Genomic DNA, 21,391 nt, shown 5'->3' with positions numbered 1-21,391 from the left:
GAAAAGCTGAAGCTTCCGCATCTGTTCAAGTAGATCAAGAATTTATTGAAGAGACTTCAGAGAGTTTTATTGAAGAACAGCTTGATAGTGATAATCTCAACTCTGAAACTCCACAATTTGAAGGTTTAATGAACATCTGAAATTCTATTATCATTTTATTTCATATAATATATTATGCGAGAATTTTAATTATATTTTTTTTTTTGCACAGGAGAAACTTCAGTATACAGGTGGAACTCACCCTGTGTATTATTATTATTGGAATTATATAGGTCTATGGAAGGAACTCTGAACAGTGGAAAAATTTCTCAAAAACAAGTATGGAATAAAATATCCCAAGATATGAAAAAAAAAGGATACGATGTGACCGGACCGCAATGTCATTCTAAAATACGAAGCCTAAAAAAAACATATAAATCTACAAAGGATCATAACAATAAGTCAGGAAATAATAGAAAGACATGGCAGTTTTACGATGTTAGTACAAATTACTCAATATTTTCATAAATTTTACATTTAAAAATATTTTATAAAACCAATAAACAATTTTCTTATTCATGAAATATATTTTATATAATTAATTTTTATAATATCCTTTTGGTAGATTATGGATGAAATTTTTGGCAAAAAAGCATGGTGCAATCCAGTTGCAGTTGCATCTTCTACTGGTCTGTCATTGAAAGAAGCAGAAAATAATGATAGTACAGCGGGATCTGATAGCGGATGTTCACTAAGTAGGTTGATTATGTGAGATAATTTTAATTGTCTACAAAAAAAACTAATTTACAAATTCAATTTCATTCTAGAAAGAAGAAAGGCGTCGATAGCATCTTTACTGGAAAAAAGATTGCATCAAAAAGAGGAACATGAAGAAAATAAAAAAAAAAGACACTTAGAGCGAATGAAAATGGACGAGAAATTTCTTGAAGTTTTAGAAAAATTAGCCAACAAATAAGAATTTAAATGTTAAATTAAAAAAAATTTGTTTGTAATAATTTGTAAATATTAAAAATTTTATTTATAGTTCATACAATTTACATCAAATTATTATTTTCACTCAAATAATATTCAAAAATCCAATGATCATACAACTTTGATAATTTTCGGTCCTATAAAACTATTGTGATTACTCCTAACAGGATTTATGATGAGTTTTCTACCAGTTTTACAAGGCATTCATAATAGCATCTCTTTTAATAACTCCTGCAGTTCTCCTGACTTCACGTGAATAGTTTCCATTATTTTCTACGTTTTCTTGATTATGTTCAGGGATAGTGATTACATTTAACTCATCTCCTTGTAAAATGCAGATATTGTGGACGACACAGCATGCAATGATGTACTCTGCCATTAAATCGACTCTTGTCATTGGTAGACAATGTAATAAACTCCTCATGCGTCCTTTTAATATTCCAATACATCGTTCAACAGTCACTCGTGCAGCTGAATGACGATAATTATAGTTTCTTTGTTTTCCAGTTAAATGTCCATTATCTCGATACGGAGTAAGTAAGTGTTGATGTATTTCATACGCAGCATCGCCTAGCATATGGCAATTTTCTAAGAATTTATCATCATTATTTACGTAATCTGCAACTTCTGATAAACGGAAAACTCTCTGATCATGAACAGACCCAGGATGTCCAGCATAACAATGAGTTATCAGAGTCTTGTGATCACATACGATCTGTAGAACATTTTAACTATATGTAAATTAATTTTCAATACTAAAGTTAGTACTTTAAAATAACAGTGAATCCATTGTTGCCATTTTCCAAAGAGCTATCATTAATTGATGATGAGATGGAATTGTAGGGCGCCCAGGGACATGTCGAACCAAATTTTCTTCTATTATATCATGTAAATAATTGAATGTGTTCCTTGAAATTCTAAAAAAATAAAATATAGTTAAATTAATTAATTATATGCTTCGCCGAATTAAACAATATTTTAAAATGTACAGTCTAATGAGATAGAGAATTATGTACCTGAAATGACTTTTAAATTCTTCATCCGAATAGCGAAAAATTACATTTTCATAGTCAATAATACGTGGCCTAAGTTGTCGGTTTTCACGATTATAATTTTTTATAATTGCATCCCATTCTTCATCTGAGCTAGATGAACTAGTTTCTGGAGCTTTATTGCGATGCATAAGCAAATATCCAACTGCCGTCAAAGCCATTTCGATTATATTTAAACTTAAGTTGTTTGATAACTTCACGAAAATTATTTATAAAATATTCAATTATTCTTCACTTTTAACATAAATAAATTTAAGTCAAAAATATCAAAACTTATTGTTTATGATTACCTAACCTCCTTAAAATTCTACTATTTTCAAACTTGACATTTGTAATAATTACATGAACGCCCGAAACGCTCCATAATCCATTCCACTTGAGTTAACGACAGTAACATTGACAATCAAGTGGAATGGGGAAATCAGCGGTCGTGAGCGTGAGCGTCGTGAGCGCTTAGTGGAACGCACTAGTAATATGTATAGATAGAAAAAACATAGTCTGTAGACATAGAAATTAGTTTTTTTTTTTGCCCAAAAGCCAGGCTAGTCTTTACAGTTTACTGCCACTCAGACTATACTGCCTTGTCTTGCGTATTGTATTCTTTGACTTTCAATCTTTATCTCGATCTTGACAATTGACATTGACTTTCTTTGGTGTGTGATGAATGCTCAATGCTGTAAAATTTCTAAATCTTTTAATAATCAGTGCAAACGTACCTAATAAATAAAAAAAAGTGCGTGCGTACAAAGTATATACACGTCATGTCAGAAGTGAAACTTCTTTGGCAAACTAATTTTTAACTCTTGTTCATATCTATACAAATCTAAAACTTTAGATTTCCGAGACTAAAGGGAGGGAAGAAGGAAGATATGTTAGGAATTTAATGAATTTAATTGTCATTAAAATATTAAAAGTTTCGAAGATTAATAAATTTAATTTTTGAAGTGAATTTTTACGAAACGTCACGAACGAATATTGTTGTGCAATTATTCATACTTGAACACCGATGGTGTTTTATCTTTATATATCTTTATCAATATCATTATTATTTTATTAAGTACCTAACTATCATTTTTTTTGTTGGTTTTGTATTTTAATAAGGGCACAGGCCACAGAACCAAGACCTTTTCTTGCTAAGATCCAATTGGCTATTTTATAAAATATGAGCAAATTTTTAAATTTGTTTTACTTTTCTATTTATTATTTTTTAATATTAATGTTAAGAATTTTGTAAATACAGTATATTTGGGTGTTGGAGATATAAATAAATTTCGATTTGATATAGAAAAAATAGTTTGAGAGCAAACATATTACTCATCTGTGGTTTGTCTCACTAATCACTATATACTATATTATTATCATAACCTATATTGTATTGTAGTCTTTGATCAACTTTTTGGGAATAATTCATGGTATCAAAATATATTATAGGTACCGAAATAACCAAACTTATCTTGAGATTCTTAAATAATGGCCGATTCGAATAAAGAGTCCGTCACAAAAGTTCCTATGATTTATGTTTGTGGAGGTTAGTCTTATTGAAGATGAGAATGATAGTATTTACTTACTATTTCTTTTTTCTTGATATAAGCTGAAGGGGCCTCTAATAATATATTATTATTGTTTTGTTTTTAGAGTGTCACCGGGAGAATGAAATAAAACCACGAGATCCAATCAGATGCAGAGAATGTGGATACAGAATAATGTACAAAAAAAGAACTAAAAGATGTATCCTTTTAATGAATTATCCACCTACAAATCATTGTATGTCATCCTTATAACTAATTTATTAATTTAATGAAAATTGTAGTTTTAGAAGGTAAAGGCTAAATTGAACTTTAAGAGGTATATGCTTAAATTCAATCAAGAATGGTGCGGATATATATTTTGTTTTTCTACTATTTTTTTAGTATAAAATGTTCTGTGTAAAATCTGATATAAAAGTGAAAAACTTCGCTTTTTGTACCTTAGAACTTGTGTGTGGTTGTAACTTGGGTAACAATTCAGAAATTCGCCACCCGGGGGACCTTGATTGGAACACTTCCAATTTGATTTGATTTTTGCTGCCGGATTTGCGTCTAAGTATTAAATACACACTATTTATTCATACCATATATTTCCTTAATAGATGTTTCAGTGGTGGTATTTGATGCGCGATAGCGAGGATAAAGAGAAGTTAAGAGGTTAAATACATTTTTTATCACTTTAATATCCATTTGTTACATTGAAGTCTTTGTAAACAATAAATGGGCTAATATTTGACACCTTAGTATTAATTTCAGCTATTTTATCCTTAATTAGTTAATCTCAAATACGAACATAGATAAAATTATTGGACTATCATTTTATTAAGGTTGATGTTAATAGAACACATTTAAAAATCTTCAATTCTAGAAGTTAAGCATCATGTAAGATATTAGTTATATTCCTGAACATGAAATATTTAGGTTATCAAACTGGATTTGTATTAAATTATTTCAACACTAAGGGAGAAAAGGCCCTTAGCATAGTTGCTAAGCAAGTTGGACACCCATACGTCTATAATGTATTGGACATACAAATGTCATAGTTTACACTTAGTATTGTTTCTTAATATAAGTTTCCTTAAGTGTAATCCATAATGTTTTTTCATTTAATTTACTGATTTTCATGGAAAAATCTAGTTCTAGCAAAATGTGTAAAGATATGATTCCCATATTAACATCAAGACATAGATTATATTTAGACTTATTTTAATTAAAATCAACACAAGGATTTATATAAAGATCAATAAAAGACATTTTGACATAATATATAGTTATTTATATATAATTTATTATATAAATATATTTTATATCTAATTCCTACTTGTAGGATCATGTAATGATGAAAACATTAGGTACAAGTTAAATGTATACCTAAACATGAAGAGTAGCTAGTAAAAACAAATATCTAGCACAAAAACTATTCATCATATATATCATATGGAAGACTTTATAAGTTTAACAGGTTTACTACGTTTCATTAGTGGATGTTGATATGCCAATTTTACTTTTAAAGATAAGGATTTGGAAGTAGATATTTATAATTGTAAATACAGTGAGTATATATTTTATAAAAATACATACAAAAGTGTCGCATTAAATGGTCTATCAAGATTTACTACAAGTTTTTAAAATTTGTAATATGTTTCATTGATATTTTAAGCTTGACTTAACAAATTATGGACCACAAAACATTCTTATGGATATAAAACATTTAGTAGACAAGCTACAAGACATTCTATCTTAAAATAAAAAAAATAACAAATTCACTCCTTAATTACAAACTCCTTAAGACTTAAGACCTATTAATAATAGATACATAGTGTAATATAAGCCCTATGCTGGAAGCAACTATAACAACATTATTATGATTTCAATATCATATATTTACAGGATATTTATAAAAAAAAAATAGGTACATGTTACTTATTAATTAAAGCGCATTATTTTGTTTTCACACAGTATCGAGTCTTCACCAGTTTTAAAATTACATCTTAAATTATTTATCAATAAAAACAAAATTGCACATAAAATATACTAAGAAATATTTTGGCACGAATTAATTATCTGTGGCACTAAAAGTATTATGATCAGAATTCTTACATTCCATGTTTTCAATGCTTTTCTTTAAACTATCAATTTCATTTTTACACAGTTTGTCAGAAGGTACTGGACCTTCTTCATCTTCCGAAGATTCCCTGCCTGCAGGAGGCATAGATGCCATGGAGATTGTCTGTTCTCTGTATTCTAATCTTGTTGGATCTTTTTCATGAAGTTTGCGAGCTAAGCATTGTAAACTTGCTAATGAGCTAGCACAATCAGTTGTATCAATGTCAGTCAAACTAAGCCCAGCACGCTCTATTTCCGTGAATGTTCCAAATGGTAATTTAAAAAGACATTCTAATCGCATAACATGCATTTTACTACGTAGATGTTTTGCTAGATGCCCATGTATTCTAAAGGCTATATTGCAATCTGAACAGCGGAATGGTCTTGGATTAAAAGATGTTGCTGCTCCAAAAGTAGTTGTCATTGAAACTTTGTTATGATGTGAACCTGATCTTTCATGTTTCTGTAAGTGGCCTTTAGTACGAAAACTGACCGCACATACACTACATCGGAATGGCCTTTCCATGTAGTGTATATTAAGGTGTAGTTTCAGTTGGGAAGGCTTTGTAAAGGTCTTATTACAAAAGTCACAAACTCTACGACCGTCATCCATAAGCTTGCTGGGGGAAAAGGGCATGGATGAGTCAAATTCTTTATCTTTGTTAACTTTAAAAGATACTCCACCTATTACGATATTGGAAGTCATAGAATCTTCTCCAGTTTGTTTCATTACCTCTACATCTGTTGAAACCTCTTCTATTTTGGTTTTATCTTCAACATTTATTTTGCTACTGTTGCTATCATCACTTAGATTTTCATGTACACTTGATTCATCATGGCTTTTCATCATGCTTATTCTAGCATGTTTAATATATTCAGAAACCACTTGTTTCGCATTTTCAGAATTAGAGTTACTGGATCGTTTAGGATCTCCAAGGCCATTACTACGCAAATTAGAGTCGCTGTCCATAATTTCACCCTTTGACATACCATTAACAATTTTATTTTGAATGTCATGAGAAGTAACATTCTTACTTATATCAGCCTTAATATCTATATCACTATTTGGGTGATGACATTCTTTAGTGTCATTTCTTTCATTAAACATTGATTTATCTATTTCGATTTTTCTTGTTTTACTTGAGTTACTGGCTAATTGGCTTTGTTTTATTTTTGAATCCAAAAGTGCTCGTTCTGTTAGGTATGTGTGTAGCATAGGCTCTCCATTTACCCACTGACTTTGATGCTGAGGTAATTTTGCAGTATTGGAAGCCAATGATGCTAAGACACTTGATTCTCTAGCTGTTGGAATTTCCATCATATTTGATGCTGTACTTGAATCTGTCTTGCTAAGATCCATCGGTTCATTGTTATCATTTTCTAATCTTGGTTCGACATTTGCGTTTTTAGTTTCTTGTATGGTGTCTGTGTGATAATCAAGAACTGCATTATCAGACATAATTGGTGAGTACGGATAAGTGGATGGTCTCGCACTTGTGATAAGACCAGGTGTTGTTGTTGTAGCAGCAAGGCGATTACCTCCCAAAGACAATAAGCAATGTGCAGCTTCATGCTCCGGTAATCGAGATTTGTAGAACTCCGTATCTTTAAACAAAAAAATTACATTTCAAATTTCGAATAAATAACATAATTATATCATGTGATTCTTCGCTACCCAGTATTTAGGCCCATTTAGATGTAGAGTTTCTCGTCTCGAATGTACGTTTATCGAAAGAATATAAAAAAGTTTCTTCGTCTAAACATTCACACCTCTCGCTCTTCCACTTTGGCAAGAATTGCCTCGCAATGGAAAGTTTATTGTGTCCGTGTAAACAGAATTTCAAAAGCAATAATCGTATTTCGAGGTTTTGTGCCAGTTGCTACCATTAGAGCAGTGCTTGAGGGTGTTTTAATTATTAGTACAAGAATTAATTAAACGGAAACGGAAAAAAAGATTTTGTGTTAAAAAATGGGTTTTTATCATTTTATTTTTCAGTGTTCCGAAAACACTGGTAACTTCTATAAAGTTCAATTAACTTAATATTATCGGCAGCCCCAAAATTAAAAGGATTTTTGTTACATTTTTGAGAACAATACCCTACTAAACTCGAATGAAACATCTCGCACTCAAAACGGTTTAACCGACTTGTCCGATATTCGCATGAACATAAAAAAATGTCATACGAGATCGTGTTTATACTAGTCGAGTTTCTCGTAAGTAAGAATCTTCTTACTAAAATGTCGATGTGTAAACTGACGCAGGAAATTATCGCCTAGCGATAAATCACTGGCGATTTTCGTATGACATAATCGTAAGCGAGAATTTAGTTCTGATACGATGATGCTATGGCGATTATTGCTGGCGACAGTCGCGTACGATTTCTCGCACCAAAACGTGCGAGAAACTCTCCCCATCTAAATGGGTCTTTAAGGATAAATAGTTTCGTTATTTTCATGTAAAAATAACCAAACGTAAAGTAATAACTAATTGTTTGTCACTGCTGTAATCTGACATTAAATTTAGTTAAATCGATATATTCGATCGATTTAATCGAATAGAAAATAACTAATATTGGTACCCTAATAAAGGAGCTGTTTGATAACGGTAGAATATTGCAGTTTGCTAATTTGTAATCAATAATGGTCACTTAATCAAGCATTACATTCATGCTTCAATTACACACACAAATACATCCACACCCTACACACATTCCCTCTGATATATTATTTAGTATTACCTATTAATTGGAATTTTGATTTAAAGTTTATTTTGCGTTAAATACGCTTGAAGGTCTAAATTTAAAAAAAAAACAAATATTATTTACCACTTGACTCCGTTTCGCCTTCATTGCCGTCATCCCCTTCGGACTCGGATTCATCGTCTGTTTCTTCAGGACAAGGATGCATTTCAATTCCTTCAGAGTCATTTCCTTCGTTAGGATTTATTCCCAATTCACAACATTTCTTGTAGTGAGCTTTACTCTTCATATGTTTGGTTAAATTTCCCTTTGTTTTGAAACTGCAATAAAAAATATTTGTATTAATATATTCCAGTTCTTTAAATGTATATACATAATTTTTTAAGTGAGATTATTTTTTCAAACTAACCTAAAAACACAATGTATACATGTATATGGTCGTACATCGGTATGAGTACGAATATGTTTCTTCAACATAGATGGCTTTTTACACCTAATCCCACATTCCAAACAAACATAGCGCCCTCTGCCTCGACCCCGAACATATGTATACTCTTCATTACTTTCAAATCCTCCAGCTAACTCTTTTTTATGTGCTATAGCTCCATCTGCCATATTTGCTTTGTTATCTTCCTTTTTCATATCAATAGATGCCATGGTCTGTAAATAAGTGAAATCTTAGAGACTGTCTGAAGTTAATTTCTTGAAGATTCTTCATCTTTTTAATTCAAATTCTGTTATTATGACAATTGGCATACAAGCAAACAAAAGGGTTTCTTTTGAAACAAAATAAAAATAATAACATTAAATTACACAGTTTTATAGAAAAATCAATGAGCGTCTATCAAATCCGCCTCCGGATTTTTTTTCAATGTAGGCGTAATATTAAGTCAATGTATTATCCAAATATGATAAAAAGTAGAATTTGGATTTTTTTCAAATCCTACATTGTTCTACGATCATGACGATTTGTCTGTCATTATTTCCTTTAAAACATAACACCGGTACTTTGAATATTTAACTCGGTCGTGGCTTCTGGCCAGAGCTACGAATATTTTTTTTTGTTAAAAGAGAATAACGTTTAGTCCGCGCCACCACTCATTGCCGACGGGAACACTGGAACTAAATTTGTCGTTGCAGTGAAATATTATTTTATTCGTTTTAAGGTAAATAAATAGAAGCAAATCTTGGAGACTAGTTCGCGAATTTCATATTAATTTATGTTACGTTGGGGTAAATTAGCCTTGCACCTAGCACTAGCAAAATATTACTACGCCGCGCTACTCGCTAGCGCCGCGTCTATCAGCATTCAGTGGTGGCGCGGACTCTAGTAGTGTAGTCATTGGGAAAATTGTCATTTAAAATCTTTAATGTAAAAAAAGCCATAGGGGTGAGAATGGTGTGACATTGATTGGTAAAGCCAATCCGTCCTTTCACTCCAATCACAATCAAAAGCCCTGTTTATATTGTTGCCAAACAGAATGACATTTCCATGTTCACCCTTCAGATTTTGATAGCGGAAATTAAGTAGAATCAGATTTTATAATAAAATTGACATAATAAATATGGTATATTATACCTGTTTGTCTTTAAAATTTTTATTCCACTGTGATGAATGAGTCAATATCAGATCCTGTTTAATCACAGCGACGGTTACGGTTTGCGGTCGATGGCGTGAGTCATATAAAGACATAGCAGACGATGCTGACAATCCCAACGGGTCCGCTGTCAGCTCAGATAATAACTGTAAACAAACAAGCAAAACTGTTAATACATTGCACCTTAATGTACTAACTAATATACACATGTAAGGAATAATAATTACCTGCCAATTACTGTACATAGAAAGAAAATGTTGATTCGGGACGTATGTTGGTTGCGGCCGATTAATAGTACAGTAAAATACTTTTGCCGAACATTTAAGCCCTAGGTAGGTGTAGGCATTTCCGTTTAAATATAACTGGCCATATGCCTTAGCGGGCCGTGGTGTTTCTGGAGATACTAATGGCATTGTATTTGCATTTGGAGTTATGCCATGGTGCCTTTTAGGTGTAAACGTGCCTGGTTTTAAAGGCAATGAAGATGGTCTTAAAAACTTAGGTTTTCTGTCTTCAGATGCTGATGTAACACCTAGGTTCTTCTGGAAATAAGATTTTTCGGATCTGTCATTATGAGTAGTCTGCAACGAATCTTGAGCATTTGCATTTTTTTGTACTTCCGATGAACTTTGAATTTGATTATTATATATTTCTGCTTTTGTTATAAGATTTTCGAAATTAAATGATTTAATTTCATTTTCTGGTTGTTTTATGTTATTTTTGTTTAAATTAAGCATTTCTTTGTTTTTGTATTTGGCTCCTGGGTAATTGCTATTTTCTTTAGAAATTATAGTTTTGCTTATACCTTCTGCGTTCCGTTTTAGATGACTTTCTTGCTTACATATTGCTGTTCGGTAGCTAGGTGAATACTTCTTGGATAACAAATTAGGGTCGTCAACATTTTTTACAGTTATCAAAGGAGCATTATTCTTTTGGACTTCTTTAACACGCTCGTATATCCCCATATCTGTCATCGGTAAAAATTTACTATTTCTTGGATTATAGTCTTTATCGAAGGATAGACTTAGTGTTTTACCCGCTGTGCGATGTCCATCTGTCCCTTCGCTTACTTTTACACTTTTATACATATCTACTGATTTAACGAGACTGCCACTAGTATTCCCAACATATATACCTGTAGTATTTGGTCCAGGTATTCCTGGGACATGGGGAATTATTTTTCCTCCGTGTAATATCGAGGTCGCACCACTTGGCGATGATGTAGGGCTTAAAGGAGGTAATGTAAGTGGGTTATAGGCAATAATAGCACTTAGTGGGGGAAACTGAAAGTGTGTTATGTCGTGGATATTTACCATACCGGAATTTTGGATATTTGACGTAGCAACTGACATCCTCGGTGTTTGGGGTGTATTAATATTAATGTTCTCTTTTGGAGTAGGTGGATTATGTACAATAGTACCACCTGAATGGAGACCTGATCTTACAACAACACTACTGGCTTCAGAGTCAGACAAAAATTTTGAAGGTGATAGATTTTGTTGAATCATAATTGGAGATAGTTGATTTTTACTGGGTTCAATGCGTAAAGTCGTTGTACTACCGGAGTGATCAACAATCTTTACCTCCCCACCAAACATTTGCAAGGAAGTTGAGTTATGCCTTTGTAATTCGTCCATAGACCGTAATATTGTTGGATTATTATCAATGAATCTTATCTTTGTTTGTGAGTATAAATCGACGGAACGTGGAGAAACATTATCCATTAACCGAGGACTGTAAGAATCAGATCTACTATCCACTCTTCTTCTTGGGCTATGGTCTTTACCTTTTATTCTAATATGCTCTTTATTTCTATTTAATTCAACGGGTAGACGAGTATCAACTAGTCGAGTATTCCCCAAAAGTGGTCCTGGAGATGGCAATGGTGCAATCACATCATGTTCCGGTTTGAGGATAATTAGATTATCTGGTTTATTTTTTAAGGATGGCGAATTGCTGGTACGATTATTTTCAGAAGATTGGTTTTGGCTTTCGGATAATCGAACATTAATAGAGTTGCTTCTCAAAAAAACATTTTCAGACCGCACACATTTTGTTCCCCTATTTATGATGGAATTGCCTGAAGTATTATTTGACGAGTTTCCTTTACAATAATATAAGCGATGTATCTCCAAATTATCGGCACTGCGATACATTATTTGACATAATGGACAAATAAATAGCGGTCCGACGCCATCTTCCAATTCGCCTAGTAAGGAACTAATGCCATTTGCCTTTGTTTTTAACAATAGATCTTTTATTATAGAACCCTCAGGATTTAGAGGGTGCTTTGTGTCTTCTCCTGCAAAGCTTTCTGAATGTGACCGTTTTCTAGATAGATTTTCAGACTCGTATGTGTTTTTAGTTAGATTTAAAGGTGTTACCTCTTGCTTAATATCTCTTTCATTAAAAAATTGTTTACTTTCTGCTATTTGTTTAATTTTGTTATATTTTTTTTGTAAAGGTGTTTCTATAACATCAACAATGGCCTCGTTATCTGATATTATCTTTGAGATATGTTCAGTTAGAAAATCGGCATTCGTGGTAATATTTTTCTTTATCTTATCTTTTTCTTCGTTTCCTTGATAAAAAGCAGCTCTAAACTTAGGCTTATAGATTGTCTTAGATTTATTATCGTTATTAAAAGGATGATTTGCAGTAATGTCATTTGTTAATTCTGGAGAGGAGAATTCATTAGGCCTTGAATGTTCAACCCGAAGAAGTGAAGCATCAGATCCTGTATCAGAAATCGAAGCAGGAGTTACGGATGTATCACTTTCAGAACCACCCGACAAATCTTCATCATTGATTGAAGCATTGATATCTGCCCCTTGCGAACGTAATGCGTGAGTTCTTGATCTTCTATGTTTATATAAATTGGATTTTGTCTTAAAAGCGAAACCACATGGAACACAAGGATAAGGTCTTTCATTTGTATGAGCTCTGATATGTTTTTGCAAAACAGAAGGTTTGGCACATGGAAGTTTACAATATGGACATACATATCGCCCCACCCCTCCACTATACCCATCTCTGTTTGTATCAATTTCATAGTTCTCAGTCTTTTTTAAAAATTCATCAGAAAAACTGGTTTTACCAGTAAAAATTATATTATTTACATCATTTAACCTACTGTTTTCATCGTTATAATTAATTTGTACATAGTTATCGACTTTTGCGTTTTTGCTATCATAGTTTTCCTTAATTTTCTCAATTTCTGGATGAGCAGCTGCGATACTTCCATTAGTTATTGAAGTATTACTAACAGATTGCACGGAGCTAGTGTCCCTTTGGACGTTTTCGTCACATTTTTGTGAGTTGGCTGGAAGCACTGAAATGGTCGATGCCATTTTTTTGAACTTCTTATGAAGATAGCTTTGATCATTGTTGTTTGAAAAATCCAGACGTTTTTCTTGTGTCAACGGCATTGTTACCGCGACTTGAAAACCTGAAATGAAATAAATATCAAGGTTAATTCGTTCTAATATTTAGAATATCAACTAATAACTACGGAGCTACTGATAGCCAGTAAATAAATTAAAGAACATGGTCAAAAATGCTTTATTAAATCTACTTTAAAAGTAAACACAAAACTATATAGTACTATCTCGATATAACATTATTACATATTTTCAAAACTATCAAACAAAGTGTTGTGTGAAAGAGAAGTCACATTGCGCATGTGCGGTACTGTTGAATCTATTAATGTACCATGTGACATCATCGTGACGTAGGTAGGTACGAACGCGCTAGCGGACGAGGATATCCCCAGCCTCTACAATACGCATTACGCAAGTCCGCTTATTGTATGTCGCTTTCACGGACTAATAGATATCTATAAATTCTTTAAGATTGAAAAGGCACTAATAAAATAATTAAAATGAAATCGGAAGTATTTTAAAAACCTATTCAAATATTCTAGCTTCTGTTTCTACAGTTTAAAGTGCAACTGCAAATTGCCTTTAAATTTATACTTATTGTTTTATTTTTACAAATCTCTTTAATCTAGTTCAATACAAGTATCCAAGTGTAATAAGAATGAGCGAGATGAGAATGTTAAAATACTCTTTCAATGTGTGTGTGTATCTAGACGTAATGACGATACATGTTGTTGTGCGAATGGCGACCTCGCTTCGCTCACTCGAGGCATTTGTGGACGGCTGCGTTTACTGCGTTCTAAGAAGGCGTTACAATTTCTGAGAACCGGAGACAAGCAAGCCGCTCCGCTAGTATAAATGAGCGAGCAAATAGGCGTAATACGCACACTAATGTAAATGGCTGTTCCTTCGTGTACATCGTACCATCCGTATACTTATTTAGAATTAAATTATATTACACCAATATTTACATTTGGCCGATTAAGTAACTTTGCATGAAGACTAATTAATTTGATACCATTTTAAAGTTACTAATCATATTCAGACTTATTATTACGAATTAATCTGTTATCAATCTTGTGGTTCTAATATGGTTCACTTAAGTATTTGTATATGTAGATTTAATAGACAAAGGAATCCCAGCGAGCAACAGCTTCCCGCCGGCCTGGCGCCAGGCCAGCCGACCCTGGTGACGCCTGTGCTCCCTGATTGCCGCCAGCACGCCGCCATAATACCTATCTCTTATTATACAGTATATAATATACTCTTTGACACGCAACACTAAACACTCGTATAAGGCATTATGTAAATGTATGTTATCATCTGATAACATTTGGCAATGAAGTGGACTGTACTGTATCGTTATTAAATTGATAACTAATGGTTTTTTCGCGAATGAATAACCTCAACGATTTTAATTTAAATTAAATAAATAATCCATTCATGACTAGGTAAGAATTTTTTTATCTAGTCATACGTCGTCATAGGTATCTTATCGTACAGAATGATACTACATATTATAAAATAAGATTCCCGAACTATCGCCATTCTATATCACTTATATTATATAGGTATATCCAATATTGCCAAAATAGAATGTAGGTGCTTAATTAAATTCATGTGTTCATAATATAGGATCCTTGGAACAATCGATCGAACATCTATCATAAGCAATTTTATAGCGACAACCATAAACTCTTTGGAAAGCAGAATATATTCACATTACCAATACATTAAGTTATAGAAATACTAAAAACCTCACCTGCCGCGGAGTAATGAATCAGTCCACCATTATATTATTCTATTGAATTTGATATCATTTGTTTACGCCTCCTAAACATATGTCAACAAGTCCGATAGGCTGCATTTCACCCGCGCACAAGTGAATCATCGTTAATAATTGCGCGATCCACGCCACCACACACTTATGCACACCTTTACGTTGTCACACGCGTTACACTAGCACTATGATCGGCGAACCTCTCTCTTTTTCGTTAACTAAGGTTACTCTGCTTTACCAAATAATATTATGTATTTGTGATTGTATCGGATGAAAGCGCATTCCAGAAACGAGCGACGCAAGTTACCGCGCCGCGGTTGACTGTTCAACTGTTTTTAGTTGTACTTTGTCGTTAGTTCGTTTCGTTCCGTTCGACAGTACAATCCGTTCCCCTCGACGCCCGCACGCCTCCACCTCTACGGCTGCGAGTTGCGCCCGTTGTGACTTGTGAGAAGTGATTCATGGCGCGTTGTATCTATCTCATTCCTTCACAACAACCGGATCGGTCGCTCTTTGTAAATTATTTAGGTACACGTAATATTATGATATAGGTGAATATGCGCGGACTTTACACTCTGTGCGGTTGTAGATATTATTTTATCATTCAACAAGGATTGTCAATAAAAATCTCAAATTATGGGAAACGTAATTAAAGAAACCGTCTCGTTTTAGCTAAGATTGATTTCTAGCAGTAAGTGTAAGAGTTTAAATTACTTTACGTTAGTCATGTTTTAACTGACTTAAAAAAGAGAATAAGGTGGTTTATAGAACGTCCTGTAATTATTTTCGTATTAAATATTTCTCTTCTTTCTTATTAGGTACTAAACCTACCGTATAAGTATAACGATATAGAATAGGTTAGTGATTTAATTGTACGATACCTAAATCTTGTTTATTATAACTTTACGATATTTAATTGGTATTTTCCTATATTTAACTTATCGCTTGAACTCTAATATCTCTGCAGACCTCGTTATCAAATTCATTTATGGACATACCTACAATCCATTCGTTGAAAGACAAATAAGTTCGCGTCATTCCGTTTAATAATCTATTAATTTAGTGAATAACATGTTCATACAGTGGAGAAACTCCTCGCTCCGCATATAAGATAATATGAATGTTTGAACATTATTATTTGCAATGATAATTATTATACGCGCTTATCAGTCGTGCGGTGGCTATGACGCACGCTCTTCGCTGATAGCACGCCGTCGCTCGATTTTTGCTCATAAAATGTGTGATATTATAATTTTATTATGTATTATATATAATAGTAGGTATATAGTAGTAGTATTTTTATGTGTCACTTTCTACACATTCATTTAGAAATATCCAGCTTTCTTAAAAAATATAATTCGAAATTTCCTCTGAATCAACTACCTATTTATATTTTTATTTTTTGCGTATACATATTACAATAGATATTTTTTTTAGCTTGGGAGCTGAAAAGCCTTTTGAGGTCAAATTATAGGTACATTGTGCGTATGCCCGTGTTCACTTGTCGTGCAGAATCACAATCTGAAAGTATTACCTATAGCTATCACGCAGCTGTAGATTGCAAAGGTATGTTGTGCGGGGGCGCTCTCTGCGAGGCACTTGTTGCGCTGTTTCGTTGGCGTTCTCGCTTGTTGCCGCTGGTGACGTCACAACACGGCCTTGGGCCACGCGCCATTGGGAACGTTTACGATTTTTTGGTAATACATAATATATTAATTTGTAATTTTAATGTCCGCGATTATTTTTCCACCAGCACCTTGTATAATTCAAAATATAAACCATTATGAACTAATTAAACGGAAGATTCTTCAATAGAATTAGCAATGTACCATTTGAAACAGCTATTGAGTAAATGTGTTGGTCCGGTCGGCGCCATGAAGTCGCGTGGGCGGGAAACCCGTCTTGGCGGCAACTGGCAAGCGATGAAATAAAGACAATATTTGCTCACACTCTGTCTCTCCATCTATTTAAGATTTATATTCAATTTATAATGATCACATTTAACTATAAAGAAAGGTAAGAACATAATAAAACATACAAATTATAAGGGATTTGTTCAGTACGTACTTTTCTACTATAGGAGCTTCCCTAGAAAACACGAGTCAACGCCTGACTAACTCTACCGCTATGTTGACGTGTTGGTGACACGGTCGCGCTTGGTCTGACGTTTATTATGTATCTGAAATCAATTAAAAACATTCTATACATAAATATGTAACACTTTAATAGATCTTGAAACTAGTAACTTACCTAATCGACGCTTACTACAACTTGACTATTAAACACGCTCAAAAACGATTGATTGAGCGAAACTAGAGAAGAGTGCGACAAAAACGGTAAGGTTTCAAAACTCAATAAATTACTGAACTGCACTTTCTCATATGTAATATACCTACGTATTGAAATTGAACAAATAATATTTTGGGCTCCCCTGAAATAATTTCCTCGTCTAAAGAAAATAGCGTCATCTCTGCAAATTTCTGGTGACGTTTAAAAAACATCTGCCAAATGTGCGATTGTGACAATAATATTGATGAGTCAGCGAACACTTGACTAAATAAATGTGACTATTCATCAGAGCTTGTATAGGTGTTTGTAGATTAAATAAAAAATTTAATAATGATAAACTATTTTCCCAGCTTAAGCCTTTTTAGAGGTATGATTAACCCGAATATAAACAAAGTCTACAACTATTCTAGAACTAAAAGTCAAAACTAAAACTAGTACTTCGCAATTCTAATTCAAGCCAGATTGGTGTGTTCTTAAAATAAATTTGAATTTGGCGTTCCTTACATCACCTCGGTCGCAGAATATGGTAGAGTGACAAGAACCAACAGAACATTACTTGGCCTTTCGCCAGAACTCAATCTTAGGTGTTGTTCCTGCTTCCGAGTTTTCATAACAATATACTATTTTATTTGAGTTTCATGACGCCCCATCCGCTTACTAGATAATAACAATATTAAAAATAAACAAAACAAGAGTTTAGTAGTACGGTTTATTTTATATATCACTATTTTATATCATAAAGGGAAATAAGATACCGAATCACATTAGATTTCAGCTTATGTAGGAGGGAGAAACTTACACCAAGTACACGAACGTTTGTGCCACGCAGCTATTATTTAATTTGCAACAGCTACTATTACGTAACATTTCATTGCTATAGAAACAGAGCTACGATCGAGCCTTAGTGTTTGGTATAGATATACTATATATATACCACGCAGTAAGGTCTGCATGGACACTAAAGATTTCATTTAAACTTAAAAACATCGAAAATATTAATTGCTTTAACATCGTCAGGTAGCCACTAAAATATATTCAATAGAAATTTCTGTCGATCCTGTTTGTTACATGATTCTTGGAAAGGCCCAGCACGCGCCATAGTTAAAGATTATAGGGATCGCCGATCCCCTCCCCGCTCCTCCACCCGCCGCGTCAAGTTACCAACTTTTTCACGTTTACCGTCCCTGTATTTCCGAGAACCCGCTTCGTTTCTAATAAATAACTCGTTGCTTGGTATTATTCTTTCGATAATAAGGTGCCATTTATACAGACTCAGCTTCGTCATACGACGCCTTACGTCACACGGTCAAAGGTTCCACACCTAGCATACATTAGCGTTGTAATGGAATCTGCCATTATGATTTCAATTTATTAAATACAATACCAACGATTCTTATTACAGAAAACAATTGACACTGCGATCAACAAGTAATTTTTTTGGCGACATGGTCATAATAACATTTACTTTATATTTAAATAATTATTAATCAAATAACTTAGATATTATTTTAATAATAAACTAGTCCATCAACACATCATCGAATAGAGTGCACTTATAAGTAACATATTCAAACTTCTCATCATAATCAGGTTATTATTTTTGTTAAATGTTTAACGGTCAATAGGTTGCGTAAGTTTTTAAAGTATTATCTTGAACGACAGCGGCCGAATAAATGCCTTGATGTGGTCGAGAATAATTCAATATTCAATAAGGGGCACCCTCTATTGTGTTCTCGATGACCTTTCTGTTGTAAGTACAAACAAATACATAACATATTTATCCTAACTATTAAATAAAAAATAACTGCAGACGTCCATCAATGTGTTAAATGCACTACGTTAATTAATTACTTTAATTCACTAATAAACAGCTTGACTATAATTAAACTTATGTTAGCTTAGTGGTAACTGGTGAGGTTATCCCTGTGACAATTAGGTACCTGGGGAGTACAACTTTAAACGTGATACAAGGTTTTTAAAAATTAAGCAATACGTTTACAATTCACGAAATAGAAGAATTAATTAAAGCTACTAGTGGTAGATCAAGTAAGCTAAATACCACGTGCAATCTATCTGGCTTTATAATCACATTACAAGTGATAAAAATATTAATGATTACAATAAAATAATTAATTTATTTATAGAACACTGCCTTATCTGGTGCACCAGTTAGCACCTGCTCCTGCAATTATGGTCTTTGCCAGAATGTTCGGATTATGCCTATATGATAGCTATATCTGATAATGACATTCTAATACAAAATCAACTTGAAATTACCAATGAAAACCATTTTGATGATCTAAATATTACATCATTTTATAAGAAAGCCAAAGGTTTTCAATAGGGTAACAAGTTTATTTGTTCATTATATTTGTAATAAAACACGTCTTATACCGTTTTTTTTAATAAAACGTACGTAGCACAATCGCTGCATAATATTAGTCTTGCGAAAAAGTGTTCGCATTAAGCGAAACGCAAAAAATAAATTGTGTAGTAAGTAGGTAGTTGACTAATGTTTATTAAGTATTCAATCGCACATATTTAACGAAGTTTCTTTGAAACAGTTTTATATCAGCATAATTAATATTATAGAGGTTTAGGAACAGAAAAGTTAATTTTAGTACAGTATCTTAATTAAGAGTAGTGTTGGCCTAGTGGCTTCAGCGTGCGACTCTCATACCTGAGGTCGTAGGTTCTATCCCCGGCTGTGCACCAATGGACTTTCTTTCTATGTGCGCATTTAACATTTGCTCGAACTGTAAAGGAAAGCATCGTGAGGAAACCGGCTTGCCTTAGACCCAAAAAGTCGACGGCGTGTGTCAGGCACTGGAGGCTGATCACCTACTTGCCTATTAGATTTAAATATGATCATGAAACAGATTCAGGAATCTGAGGCCAAGACCTAAAGAGGTTGTAGCGCCACTGATTTATTTTTATCTTAACTAATACACTGAGCTATATATTATTTGGATTGCGGCGTAAAGACATTTTCATAGAGACATAGAGTGTATTATTATTATCTTATTCATAAAAACTGATTAATCTGTCTCTTTTCATCATAGCGTACACACTGTTGATAAAAAGAGACGAAAGAGTAAGTATAACATTATAATCATATTTTTACCTATCTTTGGTTTTACTTCGCATATTATTTTGTTTAAGCCATAAGTTTTTAAAATCAAATGCCCCAAATTAATCAAAATAATAATTTGATATACATATTTGTGATAACAATTATTTTATACCGTTTGATATTTGAAGTGATGTTAATTATTATGATAAGATTTTTTTATGTACTTAACGCACCGTGATAATTATACTTACGATATTATTCTTACCTTTATATATGGTATAATTTTTTAATCACTATCTAAGATTTATATTATTTTATTCGTTTCAGCTGTATATCCAACAATGAACTCCATTATAAGTACATATTTACATATTTCGTAACAGCTAGTTTTATTGTGTATATTCAATACAATTATATTAGGTATAGTTGTGATAACGCGAGATAATTTGATAAAGTGTTTTTTCTTCTAAGTTGGAGATTTCATTTATGTACATGTAGGGCAACTTCAATTCAAAATTGTAATATAATGAATGGAAGAGGAGAGGGCAACCGATGCAATACAAGAACCAGAGAGACCGGTCGCCAGGCTGTATCTACTTTTTGTTTCCTTTCTTTTCTACTCTCGCGGTTCTAATGAACCATCTCGCCGCATAATACATATTTTTCCGTTTAAAGCTATATAAGCATGTCAAGCTTTTATTTAAAATATACCAATCTTTATATCTTTGGAACGAATTATCCTTAAGATATATAGGCCTTTATCATAAAATAGATACTAACAAAGATATTTTGAGATATGGGACAAGTGATAAATTGAATTCAACAAAATATTAATAAATGCTAAAAATTTAACAATTGTAGAATAAACAATGTTAGCTGTATAGTATACGTCGACATATTTGCACAAAATAAATTGAAT

General features: G+C 32.9%; 2 protein-coding genes and 1 long non-coding RNA gene across 3 annotated transcripts; 2 read left to right on the top strand and 1 right to left on the bottom strand.

The window, feature by feature from the left end:
- Positions 1 to 252: 252 nt before the first annotated feature.
- On the top strand, positions 253 to 1,018 carry LOC125053136. The gene is made up of 3 exons (XR_007117535.1): positions 253 to 477; positions 605 to 734; positions 807 to 1,018. It is a non-coding gene; the product is annotated as an uncharacterized LOC125053136 (long non-coding RNA).
- A 2,369-nt stretch (positions 1,019 to 3,387) lies between these two features.
- LOC125054277 (DNA-directed RNA polymerases I, II, and III subunit RPABC4) lies at positions 3,388 to 4,286 on the top strand. The gene is made up of 3 exons (XM_047656044.1): positions 3,388 to 3,552; positions 3,660 to 3,752; positions 4,162 to 4,286. The coding sequence occupies exons 1-3, from the start codon at positions 3,495 to 3,497 to the stop codon at positions 4,182 to 4,184; spliced, it is 174 nt and encodes a 57-aa protein (XP_047512000.1). The 5' UTR covers positions 3,388 to 3,494; the 3' UTR covers positions 4,185 to 4,286.
- A 517-nt stretch (positions 4,287 to 4,803) lies between these two features.
- LOC125054272 (zinc finger protein 40) lies at positions 4,804 to 15,543 on the bottom strand. Its single transcript, XM_047656030.1, has 6 exons — positions 15,093 to 15,543; positions 10,181 to 13,401; positions 9,935 to 10,099; positions 8,765 to 9,015; positions 8,482 to 8,675; positions 4,804 to 7,261 (listed from the first exon to the last, which is right to left on the bottom strand). The coding sequence occupies exons 2-6, from the start codon at positions 13,379 to 13,381 to the stop codon at positions 5,607 to 5,609; spliced, it is 5,466 nt and encodes a 1,821-aa protein (XP_047511986.1). The 5' UTR covers positions 13,382 to 13,401; positions 15,093 to 15,543; the 3' UTR covers positions 4,804 to 5,606.
- Between the last annotated feature and the right edge of the window lie 5,848 nt (positions 15,544 to 21,391).

The sequence above is a fragment of the Pieris napi genome, chromosome 1, assembly GCF_905475465.1.
Source record: "Pieris napi chromosome 1, ilPieNapi1.2, whole genome shotgun sequence".
Classification (NCBI taxonomy): Eukaryota; Metazoa; Arthropoda; class Insecta; order Lepidoptera; family Pieridae; genus Pieris; species Pieris napi.
This window is presented reverse-complemented; position numbering and strand designations above follow the sequence as displayed.